General features: G+C 51.8%; 1 protein-coding gene across 1 annotated transcript; it reads right to left on the bottom strand.

The window, feature by feature from the left end:
• Positions 1-1,478: 1,478 nt before the first annotated feature.
• LOC128973100 (neuropeptide Y receptor type 2-like) lies at positions 1,479-2,719 on the bottom strand. Its single transcript, XM_054389298.1, has one exon. The coding sequence runs from the start codon at positions 2,640-2,642 to the stop codon at positions 1,479-1,481; it is 1,164 nt and encodes a 387-aa protein (XP_054245273.1). The 5' UTR covers positions 2,643-2,719.
• Between the last annotated feature and the right edge of the window lie 14,876 nt (positions 2,720-17,595).

Here is a 17,595-nt window from a genome sequence, read left to right as displayed (position 1 = left end):
AGCCTCTGAGTGCCTTGGAGAGTGGGCTTGGTGGCAGTTTTGCCTCTCTGGTCATGCTGGCACCAATCAAGTTGTTGCACAGCAGAAGCCACATCTTAGGGTCTGGAGAAGATCACCTTTGCCAGTTTCCCAGGTTCAGTTTCAGTCCTCTTGATCAGCTGCCCCCGCTCTGCCCTATCCTATCTGCTTCTCTCTCTGCCTTCTCTCCTTCTTGCTAAATCCAGCGTACTGGCCCACAAGCTCCCTGGCTAATGTCCCCAAAGCTTTGCTGTGGCACTTGTAAAGGAAAATACTGTGAGACATGTCACTGCCACCTCCCAGGCTCTCTGAGGATGAGAGCTCGTCCCATGGGCTGCAAATGCAGAACAGGGACTGCCCAGCTCCCACCTTCACCAGGAAGCTCCTTTCTCAGGCCGACAGAGTGATGACAGTAACCAGCTGTGGCAGTTTAGGCTGGGTGCCCCCTGCCACTGCTGCATGAGATACACCTCTGGTGTCCTGGGTGCCCACCCAATAGGGGTGGACACAGAAACGGCGTATTTCTACCCATAAATCCTGCACCCTATAAGTCCAACTGCAAAGTCATTCTCTTCCTCTTTCTTCCCTCTCTGCCCCCGTGGGAGATGCTCTCTTATCGGGTAACGGTGGGGAAGCATCCAAGGCCTCTTGGGCCTGTCTAGGCCTAATGCCAGGAGGAGAATGGAGGGGGGGGGGCAGTCCCAGACCTGGCCAGCCTGAGACTTGCCTAGCAGCGGGAGGGGGAAGAAGGAGCCCTGAGGGTTTGGGTGGACCCTCAGGTGGGAGAAGGGAAGGATTGGGAAGCCTCTGGGTACTATGTAAGGGACTCTGTATGCTTTAGGATGTTCTTTGCCACTATGCTGTGTAGTTTTTCTGTAGCTTCACCAATTGCTTTTCCATTTAAACTTTCCATCACTCTCCAATCCGTTTGCATGTGTCATTCTTTTGTCCCTTTCGGGGCAAGAGATGTCCTGGCTGGCCTCAAACCAGCACACCAGCCTACATTTATAGAGAGTGCTTCTCCCTCCCTGTGGAGGCATTAGCTAAAGGTGGATCATGAAGGCTTTTGGAGAGGAGGCCTACAGAGAAATGAGCACACACAATAAATGTTCTCCATTGGCAATGTGTAATCTGTCAGGGGGCAAAAGGTTGAAGAGCCCACCTTGGCAAATGCAAACAGCAAAAAAAGGGGCATTTTGCTGGCTGGATGAGAGCCTCTGTGTGTACAATTTTTGGTGCTTCTGCAAGCATCATTTTGAATGCAAAGAAAGGAAAAAAATCATTTTTTTGATCAGGAATACACCAGATTTATTGAACTGAGCAGTACGGGGCGGGGGTTGTCTACATGGCTGCAGCAGCTGCAATGGTTTTGCAACCTGGTGTGCCACCAAGGAAAGGCCTTCACCAAAGAACATCTCTGGGCTTGATCAGCCTCAGTCCCGGAGGTGGATGTCCCATCCCTACACCTCTGTGGGCAGTGGTTCGTTACCAGGAGTCTGTTTGATGCTGCCATTTAGGGTGTTGGCCCTGAAGATGTAGGACCTCCCTCTGACAGAGCCTTCAGTGTGGATGCTTTCTGGCTTGTTCTGGCAGCGAAAGAACATGAGGAAGCCGTTCCGGTAGTTCTTGTTCATCCAGCCGTAGAGCAGGGGGTTAACAAACGTGGAGCACATAGCCCCCACGTGGAAGACAGTGTACAGGAGTTTGTACTCATGGAAGATAAGGACCAGATCAAGATCAATGGCGAGCTGGAATATGTGGAAGGGGAGCCAACAGACTGCAAACACCACAACTACCATCACCAGCATTTTGGTCGTCTTCTTCCTCCGGCACTGGTTTTCATTCCTAGAGGTGGGACTGACGTGGTTTTTCAGCTTGAACCAGATCCTGGTGTAGGCATAACAAATGATGGCAAGAGGACAAACATACTGCAGCAGGAGCATGGAGAGGCTGTAGATGGTGGCATCTCTGTTGTTACCAGAAGGCCACTTCTCTGAGCAGACAGCCATCTTGAGGTTGATGGATGGGATCTCCTCGTACCGGTACTCTCTGAAGATGGCCAGAGGGCCTGCCAGGATGGCTGCTGCTAGCCACATGACAGCTATGATGGTGAAGCTGAGCCTCTTGGAAATCCTGCTGTCCAGGTGGAAAACAATGCACCGGTACCTATCCAGGGCAATCACAGTTAGGGTGAGAGTGGACACATGGACACTCAGAGCTTGAGCATAAGGGACCAGATGACAAAGAACAGCTCCAAACTTCCACTCATCCAGCAGTGTGTACACTAGGGTGAAAGGCAGACAGAGTGTGTCCACCATCAGATCTGCCAGGGCCAGGTTAGCTATGAAGAAGTTGGTGACTGTCCTCATGGTCTTGTACTTCACTATGATGTAAATGACCAAGGAGTTACCAATGAACCCCAGCAGAATGATGAGGGAGTAGGCAGCAATCAGAACAACCTGGACTCCCAGGATCTTGGTGCTGTCCATCATAACACTGCGAGAACCAGAGAGATCTTGTCCAGGAGTGACAAAGTCCTTGGCATGCCAGCCCTGTGGCAGCTTCTCATCTAACACTGTCTTCTCCATGGTGAGGGTGCTGTTGGCTTCCTCCAATGGTCCCATGTCTGGCCTGAGACTTTCCGTCACTTGGAGAGGGAGGTCTAGAACACAGACACGGCAGAAGTGAGACAGCAGAGCATCTGCAAGAACTGAGACTCGAAGGGCATCTCCCACAGGCATTTTGGGCTAAAGAGCAGCAGCAGTGACATCTCCCATGCTTCCTCACACTGGATGCCCTTCCCACTCTCTCACACCTCCTCTTAGAGCCTATGATCAGGTGAATGGATGTGGCATCTACCAGCTCTCTGGGCAACCTGTGCCAGTGTTTCACCACCCTTGGTGTAAAAAATGTCTTCCTTATATCAAGTCTAACTCCCTCCTCTTTTACTACAAAACTATCACCCCTAGCACTGCCACAAGGGGTGCTCTGCTGAAAAGGTTGTCCCCATCTTACAAAGAATAATAAATTCTGTGTCACCCTGCTGGCAAGTGGCACCACCTCAATCCTGCTTGTAGGAGACCTGTGCTGTTCCAATCACAAAGTCTGTGCTACATGAATCATAATATCCTGTCAAGGAAAGAAAGCTTTGATTGCAACCACAGTCATCATTCTGCCAAGGACCCCTAAAAGAATCTGGCTGTCCCCTCAGTGCTGGTGACACCCAGGCACCTGCTGCCTTTGCAGAGGAATCTTAGAACCATAGAAGGGTCTGGGTTGGAAGGGACTTCCAAAGGTCATCCAGTCCAACCCCCCTCTGCAGTCAGCAGGGACATCCCAACTAGATCAGGTTGCCCAGAGCCCTGTTGAACCTCACCTTGAATACCTCCACGGATGGAGCCTCAACCACCTCCCAGGAAAACCTGTTCCAGTGTTCCACTACCCTTATGGTAAAGGAGGGAGCTGCTGCAGGGATGTGCATGTGCAGGGGGCAAGCACCTGAAGCTGTGAGCAAGCCTCCTGCAGAGCTGTTGCTGAGCATCCAGGCACAAGGAGGCCCAACAGCCAAAGCCCCAAAGCCGTGGTGTCAGTGGGCACCCTGCCATGTGGTGCTCAAACATCTGTGTGAACATGGCTTTGGGACAAGGGAGCCCAACTGGTGAGCCAGAATTGAGTCAGTCTGGAACCCACAGCTGCTGTTCGGTGCCATTGCAACAGCAGTGTTGTCATGGCAGGGTTTTCACTCAGTCCATACACAGCAAGAGCAAAGCCAGCTCTTGCTGGCACCTTTTCAGCCTCTGTGTCTCAGCATTGCTTCTGGGGTATGCAGAGAGGGGTTGGACATGGCCCCTCATATGTCTCTTCTCCCCCATTCCCACCACACACTTAATCAAAAGCAACCTGCTCTAGTGTGAGGTGTCCCTGCCCATGGCAGGGGGGTTGGAACTAGATGATCCTTGAGGTCCTTTTCAACCCTGACAATTCTGTGATTTTATGATTCTACAAAAATTGGGCAAAAGTCATTACTCAGCCCACACAAGGTGGTCTGCAGAGCATCCTCTGTTCTCTGACCTGCAGACAAGGGCATAATGTCCTGCCACTGAGAGAGGGAGGCAGAGGGCTCAAACAAAGCTGGGAATTAAAGGCAGACTGTTGGAAACCTTCTGAAGCTCCTTGAGGAACAGATTGCTCTGGGTCTGTACAAGGTGAAACAGGAGCACTGATGGTGGGGGGCTGGTGGGGTGCTCGTGGGCTTTCCACACATCCCATACCCTGCAAGCCAAGTGTTCAAGGACAGCTTGTCCTTGGGAGGGGACAATACTTTCTGTGCAGAGCCTCTGCATTTCAGCTGCTTCCTTAAATACCTTGCTATAATGGTGGCAAGATGGTAAAGGTGGCAGCAATTACATTGCAATGAATAACAAATGGGTGCTGCTGCTTGCATCCTTCCTCAGAGCAAGGGTTGTGATTCCCCCTTGGGAGCTGCTCCTGAGGAATCTGCCCAGCTGGCTGGAAACCCAGACCCCTGCAGGGGCCTGGCAAAGGTGTTGCCTTCAGTAGACTTTCCCTGCCTGCACACTTGCTTTCTCCTGCCCTCTCCATATCCATTGTCTTGTCTAAGTTGTCTAACTGCTGGTCAATTTATGTCAATGGTTCCTCTAAATGAAGTTGTTTGGCTCAGATGCTGTGATAATGCAGACCATAAAGCTGTCACTAAGAGGGTAGGAAGGCAGCTTTAAGCAGCAGGATGGAAGAAATGAGTGGATTTACTGTGCTGAGAGTTTGCTTAAGGGTGATCTCAGACCTCTACACCCCCAGCTTTGGAAAGGTAGCCCAAAGGCCAAAGGGAGGTTACAGCTTCTATGGCAGGAGTGAGGAGCTCAAAGCCACCCTGCACAGCTGACACAGTGGGGAATGGAGAAGGGGGGCAGGCAGGGTCCTGGGAGGGTGGCACAGCCACTTCCTCTTTGACAGAGCCCAACCCTCATGAAGCAGCAGCTCAACCAGAGCCTCTCCTCAGACACCCAAGCTGCAGGTGGCCCCAAAGCAACCCTTGCTGCCAGAAGAGCAAGGCCCGTGAAGGAGACAGAGCAAGGGCTGGGCACACTTTCAGTGCTTGCTCTCCACCTGGCTTGTTGTACCTTCAGACCGCTGGGTGTTACTTTACCACTATCATTTGCTACTGCCTTTTCTGTGGCTTTCAGGTCCCATTTGTCTTCAGTACCCAAGCCCTGGCACAAACACAGTGGGCACTCCCTTCTCTTTTTCCCCATCTCACCCACCAGCTGGCTGCCAGCCCCCATGTTCACATCTCAGGCTGTTTCCTTTCACTGGAGGCTGGCAGCTGCCCACCATCTGAGAGGAGCCAGGAACATCATGGTTATTGGAGCTGTTTGGCTTCCTAACAAAATGGCCTTAATGGAGTTATTATTTGATTTGCTTTGCTTTGTTGGTTTTTTTCCAAAGGGGAGCTATTAAAAATCAATTAAGGCATTTTAATTAAGAGACAAAATGGTCATAATAAATGTTCCCACTCCAAGGACTGCCTGGAGGTCACAGGGATGTTTCTAGGAGTGGGCTGAGGTCAGTTTCAGCAGGTAATGGAAGTGTTGGCACATGTGTAGGCTGCTACCAGGGACATGCTCCTGTGCCCAGACTTGGAGCTGAGAGGCAGCTGCTTTTGGGAGAACAAAACATCAGGGCAGACCTGGAGGAGGCAGAAACACTACCCTAAGCCCGTTCCTCTGTGCTGGGCTGCCAGGAAGGGCTGCAGAAACAGGGCATTGCCTGGATCCTGTCTTCATTCTCAGCCTGAGGCAGGGCTGGGCCCCAGGGATGGTTCTCAGTGAGGCCTCCTGTGCCAGCAGATTTCAGCCCTTGGGAAGCAGGGAAGAGGAGGGGGAAGCACAGAGAAGCTGTGGTACCTCAGCCCTTCACTAAGCACACTGCTGTTGATGACTGAGAGAGACAATGACCACCGTGATAGCTCCAAAATCCATTCCTACAGAGGGCCAGAACTAGGTGCCCTGGGACTCAAATGCACCTCTGCTTCCCAGGAATACCCTTGCTACAGCCCCAGGCATGCAGCCAGCCTGGTCCAGATTTGTCAGGGCATATCCTGACCTGGAAGTGCCATCTGCAAAGCCTGGCAGGATTCAGAAAGCAGGGCTGGAGGGGCAAGCAGAGGGCTGGAGTAAACAGAGCTTGTTAATTAGAATTCCTCTTTATGTCCCAAGCAGGGAGAATGGGGTTTCTGCAGCCAGCAGGCACGTAGCATGGGGACAAGGAGTGCAGAAAAGGGGGAGGTAAGGACAAAGATTGCTCAGAGCATGGCCAGGAATTGCAGTTCTATCTCAGTTACAGTTGATTCAACAGGAGGGAATGGAGGGACTTGGGCCAGCCTCAGCTCTCTGGTTAGTGAAAGCCACAGTCTCTTCCTACAGCAGCACCAGGGTGTGAAGGCTGATGAGTGCCTCCATGTCTCAACTCACTGATTTATTCTGCTGTATCCTTCCTCTGAAGCAGCTCAACTCTATGAAACCTCTTCATCTCCACTAGCCCAGTATGGAGCACTGACTTACCCCCTCCCAAGTCCCATATCTGGCAGCAGTCAGGTGTCCATGGCACAAGGTCTGAGACCACCCCTCATCACCAAGTTGGTTGTCAGCCTGGGGCAAGCCAGCTTCCACCTCCTTCCACCACTTTCATATTCCCCTACAGCACTCGAGAGGCAGCAACGCTCAGCCCTGCACCCCACAGCACTTAAGGGAGGAGGACACTATACTGAGCTATGGAGGTTAACCAGCTCACCACAGGCCACACAGCACAGCCACAGCAGAGCTGGGAACTAAGCCCAAGTTTGCTAACTCTGACCTCCTGCATTCAGCACCAGAGAGGACTCTGCGTCTCTCAGGATAAAACATGGACAAAGATTTCAAGAGCTGCATGAAGATGCAAAATGTAAGTGATGGAGGGGAGGGGGTTTTGCCTTCTTTGTGCCATCAATGGCCTGGCTTCTGCACTAAGAGCAGCTCTGGGGTAATTCCCTGAAGCTAAAGAGTAGATAGAAATTGTCCCAGGTCCTTCCATCTCCAGTGAAGGGGTGCAGAAGGGAAGACCCTCTGCCCATCATCAGATGCCTTCCAGATCAGGCCCATTGGTGCAGAAGCCTAATGACATCAGATCTGCAGTGCCACCCCTGCATTTGCCAAGCTTAGGGGCCCTGGAGCTGCTCACAGAGGACCCCAGCATAGAACTGGCACTGGAAGACAAAGTACAAGGAGAAGGAGATACAGCAGGGAGTTCTTGTCACTCCTCACTCTAAATGTTTGCACATCCCTGCCTAGGCTGCAGCCACAGAAAACTCTGAAGGAGATGAGGCAAGGAGGATGTCCTAGTCACTCAGCTCAGGACAGGATGAAAAAGAAGGTGATGTGAAGAGATCCATTTGGTGGGGATGCACGCTTCCTCCTGGAAGTTTCTCCTACAGAAAGCAGGAGGGAACCACATGGGGCCCTCTGCCTGTGGGATGCTCCATGGGAACAGAGCAAGGCTGGCTGGGAGACAGGGCTCAGTGAGTGAGTGACACTGAGACGGAGACACACCAGTTGCTGGGACTGCCAAAGAGAAGAGACAGCTTGGTAGAAGAATCTTGGCTGTCTTGGGGAGTTTGCTACCTCCTGAATTTCAGCAAGTCCAGGGTAGATGAGACAAGGGGGGAGAGGGAAATAACACAGCCAACTAACAGAATAAGCAGGGTGAAAACAGTATCCTGCTTCGGGACTATCAGCAACTGCAGGTGAAATGCAAGCTACAACAGGACCATAGGAGACTCTCTCTGTTCAGCAGTTCACATGCTACGAGTGCAGAAAGCAAGCAAGCACCAATTCTCTTCCTGCAGTTGCTATCTCCCTTTGCATCTCTGTCTCTGTTAGGGCACTGATCTCTGGCAGTGAGCCGAGTGCCAGCAACACGTGCGGTCCCAGCACAGAGGAGCTGGCAGGAGGTACCAAGCCATGAGGAGGCAGACTGTGGGAGAGATCAGGATCTCTCAGACAGCCCCACACCTGCAGAACACCGCTCCAGAGCTGTACGTGCCTCATCCCTGCAGCCCCCTGGAACAACCTGTTCTCCTGGCTGCTCTCACTCAGCATCCTGCTTCCCAGACTCTCTGCTTCTGCTCAGGGACCATCTGAAACTCTCCCAGCAGTATTTCTTGTTCACTCTCTATTCCAACTCTCAAGGCTGTCAGACCCCAAATCCAGTTCCCCAAATTTTTGGATTGAACTGCGTGGAGTGGCCGAGACCTGGCCCCATTTCAGCCCTTCCACTCAGATAAGCCCTCCCCAACCCACCTGGCAAACACCAGAGTGTCCTCCTCCCTCAGGACCCAAGCTGCTCACCTCGAGTTATGGTCTCATTGCTGGCCAGGACAGAGCGCTCGGTCCTCTCCACTCTCTGGTAGTCAACCTGTGGCAAAGAGGTGAAAGCACTTTTCTGCAACTGTCCCCAGAAAAGAGAGGAAGTCAGGAGAGGATCCGGGCAGCTGGATGGTGCTTCATCACCAGAGGTAGCTTTGGTTCCCCTCCCTGAGCATCCAGAGAGCACCCTCTGGCAGGGCGACTGACAGCCCCCGACTCGCAAAGCTGGATGCCGTGTTAGCTCCTGAGTGAGCGAAAGGCAGGGAGAGTGTGTTTAACAAACAGAAATGGAAAGGGGGAGGGAGCCTGCTGCTGCTGTTTATACAGTGTTCAGCCACTGAGGGGCTTCTTGCATCAAGGAGAGAGAAGCTTTTCCACCACATCCAGATCCCTCTCCAGGGAGAAGTGGTGGGAGCTGCAAGTCTGCAGGCTCCCCATCCATGCCACTGCCCCAGGCAAATGTCTACCCACTCTCACTCTGCTGCTCTCCCATCTGCTCAGGCTTTGAACTTTGTTAGAGTCTGGTAGGGTCTTGTCCAGGGGTGGATATCCCCTGCAGCAAGAGGTCTGCAGGTCCTGCAACTCAGCAGAGCCTTTGCAGACCTCACCCCATCCTCCTCTGCCTCCGTGTTTGCACAGCATCCTCCATGCTTGTGCAGCATCCTCCATGCTTGTACAGCAGGTTATTGCTGTGGGCCAGGGCTTTGGGTACTCTTGAAGTGACTACAAGTAACGGTGAGAAGTTTTAGTCACTTGGCAGATAGCTTGGCCTGTTCCAGAGCCAGATTCAATGGAACCCAAATGAGTTTCTATTTTAGGGTTCTCAGCACTGCCCATATACCTGGAGGAAGAGAAAGGGAGAGGCACAAAAGCAGCATCCTCTTGTCCAAATCTGTAGAATCCAAGCTTTCCAGAGACCAGGAAAGCACCCTGGAGGCAATACAGGGAAGCAGGAGAAGCACAGCTCCCTACCTGGCAAAAGGTTTTGCTTTCAAAGAGAAGACAGCTGTGTTCCCAGCATAGAATTTCCACCACAGGCAATGTGTGAGTTTGCAGCTCACCTGGGCTAGGAAATGCTCCCAGAGATTAGGGAGGAAGACACTTCTGAGCTTTGAGTATCTCCAGGTAGGAGTTTCAGAGGAGTCTTGCTCCTTTTTTTTTTTTTTCCCCACAATGGACTTTGGTTTCCTTTTCTTTGTGAGAACAGAAATTGAGAGGGTTTTAAACCAACTTTCTGTGCTACAAAAAGCTGAGATACACAAGGCAAAAGAACACTCCAGTGGCTCAACAGAAAATGGAGGATGAGAACATTCCTGAAGTCAGATGGAAAGTGGCACTTGAACCCAAAACTTAAGACAAGGGTCCTCATGAGTCCCATCCTTCCCCCTTGTCTCCCCGTTTCCCTTTCAGAATGGAAAGGGCTCAGCACACCAGTGCTTACAGTCAGACAAATCCACCAGCTGCAATAGATGGATTTTGGTGGGAGCTTTGTGTCTTCTCCCCCTTCTTTTTTACCCTGAGGTTGTTGATTTAGCTGTTCTGGAAAGCTGAGAGTAGAGGAGAGCAGAGCAGGACAGGACAAGCCTTCTTGGAAGGAGCTGTTGCTGTCTTCCAGTGGTCTGCAGGAGAGGCAAAGAGCAGCTAATGGGAAGCAAGTGGTGCATGTGTTCCCAGTGGAGGAATACTCCTCTCCAGGGTCCTCAGCAGTGAATGGTTGAATGCTGCTCAAGAAAGATTTTCCTCCTCCTGTCTCTTCAGCATAAGATTTTTCTTACCCATTCTCCAGAGTCCTTCACTGCAGCTCCTCACTCAGCCCCAGGGCTGGAGTAAGATGCCTGAGGAAAAGGCAGTGATTGACAGGAGAGAAACTTGCTGCAGCCTGAAGCTGTGAATCTTCAACAGGACCATGGGGTGAATTCCAGTCATTTTTGGCACGTGGTGTTTGCTGGATGACAGCAAATTCAAACCCTCAAATCATGGATCAGTCACCACAAGTCCAGAAGAAGGTCCTCTCCCGCTGACTCAGGGGTCCAGCGGAGAGGTTAGCACCAGAACCTGCAAGCTCCCAAACATCAGCTCAGCTCTTTGACCAGAAAACTTAGCTGAAGAGCCTCAGTGTGCTTGGCAGAGCAGGCAGAGCCTGGGAAGGTAGAGGGCTGCCAGTGATCCATGGTGCTGCACACGGTCATGAATGGGCCCCCTGCAAGCAACCCTCCTGTGACACGAAGCAGAGCAGCAAGGGATGGTCAAGCTCTCAGCATGCCTGGGGCATTACTCCAGCTGGCAGCCACAGAGCCAGGGTTTGGTCCTTGCTCTCTCTGAGCTCTCCCCAGGAGCCAGGCTCTTCTCACAGCGTTGCAGACACAGGCTGCCTGCCAGCCTGCCTAATCTCACCCAACTACAACATAATTACTGCTGGCAGCGAGTCCTTCCAGCACAGCCCTGATGCTGCCCTGCCCTCAGCTCCTTGGCAGCTAAGGGACACCCAGGGTCTGTTGTGCCAGAGCCCTTCACCCTCTTGGTGGGTCAAGAGGAGCAGAGGGCACAGGTCTGGACACAAGGTGCAAAAAAGACCTCCCCAGGCAGCTAACAGCTCTCAAAGTAGCTGAGGGGCTTTTTGGCCTCAACCAGCAACTACACCCCAAAGCAGGAGGATGGGGAAATATGATGATGGCCCCTTGCTTTCTTCTGGGGTGTGGAAAGCTGCACAGCCCTGAGCAGAAGTGCCAGGAGCCACTGCATGCAACATTGTCACCTCAAACCCTGGGGTGTCTTCACACACAGGCTGGGTACACACCAACCCCTGCACAGGTGTCCCAGGAGCCTCAAGTCTTGGCAGGCACAATGAATCATTGAAAGGATCTTTGCAGCCCAAAAGCCTTTTCCCAGTGGCTGGATTTTGTTTAGGCAAGCACGCTTCTTCTCATCCACTCCTCTCAGAAGACAACAAGAAAATTTATTCTCCAGGGAGCAAAAATCATGTGGAAAAGCTGAGAAATGGGGCAGACGAGAGGGCTGCCTTTTCATCGGCCCATCCCTAACCTGCTCTGCCTCAGGGAGCAGGCAGCTCCCCGGTCTGCACACCTTGCAGCTGTCATCCACACTCTGTAGCTCAACTTCTGTCATAAAAGGAAGGTGCATTATCTGATCACTCTAAGAAACCTGTTACCAAGGCTTCCAGATGCTCCAGTTCATCCTGCTTCATCTGGAGCAGCAACGCTGACACACTTAAAAAAGCAGCTTTTCATTTCTCAAACATCTGTTTAGTTCCACCTGCTTGTAACCAAAATATTTCCACTGCTCCTTCCTGTGGTGTCAAGCCTGTGTTTTGCTGAACAGCCTCGGGAGCACCAGCATGTTGTGGTAACACAAAATTTCCTTCTCCATTTGAGCCCCACAGTTCACGGATGCAGTGGATCTTGGAGGCTGTGATGCATTTGGGAACTAAATTAGCCACAAAGCTGCTGAGGGGTGGGAGGGAGGATGGAAAGCTGTCTGTACCAGCTCTGAATTGAAAAACAGGTCCTCATTTCATAACTCCTCTTTGTTCCCATGTGAGCATTTCTGGAATTAGTTAAGGAGCAGAGATAGTATCAGGGCAAGGTTTTGCCAAAACACCTGAGTGGTCTGATACCATCATGAGAAGCACTGGAGAAGCAGAAGGAGAGGTGAGCTGTGTGTGTAGGCCTGGCAGTGCTCTGCTTCAGGGCAGAGAGAAGATAAGGACACTGTGTGTCTTCAAGCTGAGGGTCAGCAAGCCAGTAAAGTGGAGATTGCATGGATCTCTTCATATGGCTCATATGGATTAATGAGGTTTGTGTCCTGCTGCGTAAGACACATCACCACTCTTCAGCTCCTGGGACAGGGCTCCAGTTGGGGAAAACCCACAGGGCTTGTTTCATTAAGTTGATTAACACAGAGGAAGGTTTGCCCCTTGACCTCTTCCCAGCCCTGGATCTCCCTCCAACACCCAAAATCCCCCCGATCTCCCTCCATATCAGAGCAGAAGGACTCTGGGCAGCTCAGCAGGGCTCCTCTAAGCAGACACCAGCATCTCTGAGCACATAACCAGCCCCTCCGTTTAGCTGCTGTTTCTGCAAGTCACCGCACTCAAAGCTTTGCTAATTTATTAGATGGTTGTTGCTTGTTGTTTGTGTACTGAGCCAGCTAGAAAACAGCTTCTGCAGAAGAGGATAATTGCAGACAGATAAGCTCTTCAGAGCTGGGATTGCAAAAATACGATACATTGTGCACCAGCAGTTGTCCAGAGGAACCAGGAATTTGGCTGAGGTTTTGGGTCTGACACTGACTCCCTGTCTGAGGGAGCAAACCCCATCGTGTGCCTCAGTTCCCTGTAAGCCAAAGAGGTGATGAAGATACACTGAGTTACCTGCACTCCAGGGTGCTTGGGTGTGCAGTGCCCAGGACAGCTGAGGGGTGACACATTTACCCTGTGGGGTTTCTTTCCACCTTGCCCATCTCGGTGAGGCAGCATGTTCTGCAACCAGGGTCCTGTTCTCCTCAGTTGGAGGTTCCTGCTGCATAGTCTCCCAGTGGAGTTACCAATCTGTGGCCAGTCTGCTATAAATGTTAGGTTATGGCAATGGCAGCAAGAAGAGCTGGATGGGCTGGTGGCAGCCCCAGCCTAAACTCCACCCAAGTGTCAAGGCTGAAGGAGATGTGAGTGCCTGGGGAATATTCAGGGCAAAAGTGCAGTGTTCTCCATGGGCTTGGCACTGCTGAAAGCCACCAGGCTGCTCAGCACCATTGCAGAGGCAGCAGCATCGCATTTGCTGCTCCACAACCTTGCTCTGTCTTTCCCAGTCCCGGGGAGGACCCACTTCAGCTGCCAGCAAGGGACAGCTTGTCCCTGCCGTGCTCAGCCCTGCAGTGCCAGGCCAGCAGCTGTGCCAGCCAGTGCACAGCAGTGCTGCTGGCAGCTCCTCACACCGGGGCAGAAGGTCAGATCCACTCCTGATCCTGACTCGGGGATTTGGCTGGGAATGCATTTGGCTCCATGTTCCCCAGAAATAGACTCAAAAGCCACCATCTGACACTGAGAGATAGGTTTGACACCGAGTCCCCCGGGAGCCAGAGCAGCACCCCCAGGGTAAGAGCGGAGCAAGCGCAAGCCAAGCAGAGACGGTGCTGGAAAGCACAAAGCCTTATAAAGGCAGTGCTCGGGGCTCGTCCTTCCTTCAGCTCTTCCAGGCGATGAAAAGGGCGGCTTACAACCCTAATTAACTGGAACATGCTAATACCACCGAGCTTTCCTGGCCAGCAAATCTGGCACGAGACATGCGGGACACTTTCCAAGCAACTGCTCCGGGAGCGCGTGCCTGCAATTCATTATTGGAGGAGCTGCGTTTCCTCTCCACCTCTGCTGAGGAGCTCGGACCAGACACATGAGGGAGGAGAATCTCTGCAGCCTGCAAAACCCCTTTGAAAGCCTTTTCCTGCTGGAAGGAAAAGAGACTTATTTCTCCTCAGGCCTTAAGGGTACTCAAGGTGCCAGGGCGGATATGGCTTTGTGCAGCATTACCTCTGTCAGTGCTCAGGGCTTCCAAATGTGGTGCTCAGCTTCGTGTCCCTGCAGGGTGACATTGACTCTGGGCAGATGTGTGGCCTCCCATGACACCCTCATTTGAGGACCAGAGCACTGTGCTTCACCATCATTTTGCAGAGTGAAGCAGAGGAGTGCAGGCAGTCCTAGTAGCCAGAGAAAGGAGGAACGTGGCAGAGGCCCTGGTGCCATGTCTCCAGAATGGGTTATTCCCTGTTTTGACAGCTGTCCTGGACTTATTCCCCTCGAAAAGGAGGGGGAAGGAGCCTGCCTAGCTCCTATTACAAATACATCAGTCTGTGAACTTTGAATAGGGAGCAAAGAGCAGGGCTCTGAAAAAGATCAATTCATCCCCATGGTAGGATCATTGCTCACAGTGTTCACTGTGCTGCAGATGATGCAACCTCCTGAAGGCTACCAACCTGCCTCTGGACTCAGCTTCAGCCTGGTTGCCATCTGTGGTGGCCCTGGCCCTGGGGCTGTTCAGGACACCTCCAGCACAGGGCTTGGGATAGCAGCAAGCTCCTGACCAAGCAACGCCACAGCCTCACCAGTTCAGACACCAGGACTGGGGCAGAAAATGTTTGCAGTATTTCCAGGACCATGCTGGTCTGACCACCCATCCTTTCCCCTCCTTGGGGCTAAAGGGCTCCTCCTTCATACCTGTGTTGGCCTGCTCCTCATCCTCAGTATCACCTGAGGCCACTGACTTCGTGGCTGGGCATGGCACCTTGTGCTTGCTGAGGGCTCATCTCTGCCCCACTGCATCCTTTGTTTTTATGGTGACAGCTCCAGAAGGAAAATCTTTTTGAGGATCCTCCAGGTGTTTTAACAAAGATATAGCCAGTTTAGTGATTTTCCTTAAAGGAGATGCTTTTCTCACTCAATGGCAATCGAAGATTTTTTCCCTTTATTTCTGGTGGCCAGTTTGGTAATGCTCAGGCTCCAGCTTTCACTATGTGAGAAAGTGGAAGGGGGAAAGGTAGAGCTGCTTATAAATCCTGCTGGGGGTCACAGTAGGTTGCCTCCAGGAAGAAGGCTGGTGAGCTGCAGGCAGTGATGAGTCTGAATTTCTCCAAAATGAGTGAGATTTTGGAGCACATCTGCATCTTTCTCTGATAGCAAAGGCCAAAGTTAATAGCAAGGGGGAACATTTATGGCAGATAACCCCTGCTGTATAACCTGATATTGTTCTTTTGAGGTCTTCTGCACAATCATCCCTTGGCTTTTGAAGGCTGTGTGATGGTAAATGAATTCTCTCCCCCTATGCTGAATGGGCTTGAAGGCTTTCATATGTGACATCATGAGGTGCTGCAGAGAACTGGGCTCTGTGGACAACTTTAATGCAAATAATGAATACAGCAAACAGCTTCAGAGCACCCAGGGGAAAGGAGTCTGAGGATGTGGTGTGACCACAGGGCTGGATTTCATGGCTGCTGTGTTCTGACCATGGAATGTGGATGCTAACTGACAAAATATTCGAGCACTTTGAGTAGCCAAGCCTGTCCATTTTTGTATGGTGAGCTCATGAAGACCTCTCCTACCTCCCTGCTGGACAGAGATGAGGTCAGAAACATTTTTTAAAATATTTTAAAATCCAAATACTTCAGGCCCCTGCAGAGGCAGCTCAGCAGGTCTGTGAATGCTCAACAGTCTCACCATGAACCAGGCGTCTGAGTGCAGGTGAAGAGTGTTACAGGACATCCTTCAGCCATGGGACCCAGTGCAGGAAGACTGAGAGGACAAAGCTGTTTTGGCCAAGCCCTGTGCTCTGTGTGGAATATCAGGGGGGTTTCATGCATAGCTCAGAATAAACAGGCAAACAAGCAGCAGGCAGAAATGTTAATATTTGCAGAAACCTCCTGGGTTTGGCACCTGGACGTGGAGAGTTGACAGACAGTGGTGGAATGCAAATGTGGATTCCTGGCTGCCCGGAGGCATGGCATGGGGAATCTCACATCCCAGTGTGTCAGATCACACAGGCCAGCTTGTAATGGTGTACATGAGAAGTCCTGGGGAGGGAAACTGGGCTGAAAATTTCAGCAGCCATATGAATTTGGTCCCTAGGAACTGTGGATCCCCAGAAAAAATCACCATGGTTAAGCAGCGTTCATCTCCCTGTGCCTGTTGCAGGACTTGCTTCCTCCATGCTGTGACCAGTGGTCTACAGGTTAAAGCCTCTTGCAGCCCCAGTGCCCCCAGAGCCATGCAGCATCCAAAGATTCAGAAATGTCCCAGTCCTGCGGTGCAAACTTCCTCCCTCCATGTAGTAGGAGACGGATTTGTCCATGCTGATCCCCAATCCTTCTTCATGAGCCCCTGGACACACGAGGGACAAAATGACACAAACTTGTAGACCACTGGCCTTACTTGACCTGCATCCTTTTGTGACATGTTTGTGGTGGTCTGAACCTGCTCACCATCTCTCACCATCTCCATCTGGCCCTTCTCTGGACCATGGTGCCCAGTTCACAGGGGTATTTGTGGCCATTCAAACACCTTCAGAGCACAAGGCTCTGCCCTTGGTAAGACAGCAGGGGAAAAAAAATACTGGCAAATAATGGCCTTCCCTTTGGTCACCCTCCTCCTCCAGCTGTTTGTCCAAAGATACCATCTCTCAGACCATTGCTTCATTTCCTGCTTGCTTCTCTAACTGGGGCCTTTAAATCATGTCCCTGCTGCTGAGGGCACAGAGGGATGCACAATATCCACCAACAGTGATGCAGCTGTTACCTTGGCTCACCCCAGCTCTCCTTTCACTTGTTTCCTTTCGCTCACTGCTTCCCCTTTCCATTTCTTCTTCCCTTCTCATGTCAGCACAGGGGAGAACCCATTGAAGTGGAGCCTCTTTCAGCCTGCTTTCAGGGATGCCAGGAATCTGGGGATTAGCAGCACCACACTCCCTCCTGGACAGGGATGCTGTGGGCAGCAAGAAGGGGTGGCTCTGAGCTGACCCGTTCTCATCCCCATAGAGGCCTTCCCCTGGGGCTTGTCCACATCAGCAGGTGGAATAAAACAGATTCATTCAGCTCAGTCTCTGAAATGTGGAAATAAGGACTGTTGATGGTCTCAGGGTAAGGACAGAGGGTAGGGCTGATAGTTTTTGTGAGCAAACTCCCACATGTGGGCTTTCAAATCCCGGTAGGCAGTTGAGCTGGGAATTGCCAAGTGCTGCTGTTCTTTGTTCCCTTGCAGACACACCAAACCCTCCAGCTCACCCTGATGAGAGGATCCCCTGTCTCCATATTTCCATCCCACAAGGGACAGGCTGGTGAGTGCAGCAGGGCACAGACCAGCAAGGAGGAGTCACCCCCTGAGGGTGGGAGTCACCTTTGCAGGACTCAAGGGCTCCAGCCCCAATTTACTCCTCTGCCCCCTGCTCTACCCTGCAGCTAGGCATCGCTCAGGCAGGGAGCAGGATCCAGAGGGAATGAAGTCCTCAGTGTGTATTTGTTCTCAAACCAAAGTGCAACAGAGAAATCAAAAAGCAAAGCTTCTCAACCCCTGTTGAGCTTTCCTGCCCATGTTTGGAAAGGTGACACAAGGCACTGGCACCATGAATCAGCAGCTTCTTCCCCTTCCACTTGGGCACTG

Source organism: Indicator indicator, chromosome 18, assembly GCF_027791375.1.
Source record: "Indicator indicator isolate 239-I01 chromosome 18, UM_Iind_1.1, whole genome shotgun sequence".
Classification (NCBI taxonomy): Eukaryota; Metazoa; Chordata; class Aves; order Piciformes; family Indicatoridae; genus Indicator; species Indicator indicator.
The sequence above is the reverse complement of the archived record's forward strand: the minus strand, read 5'-3'. Positions and strand labels throughout refer to the sequence as shown.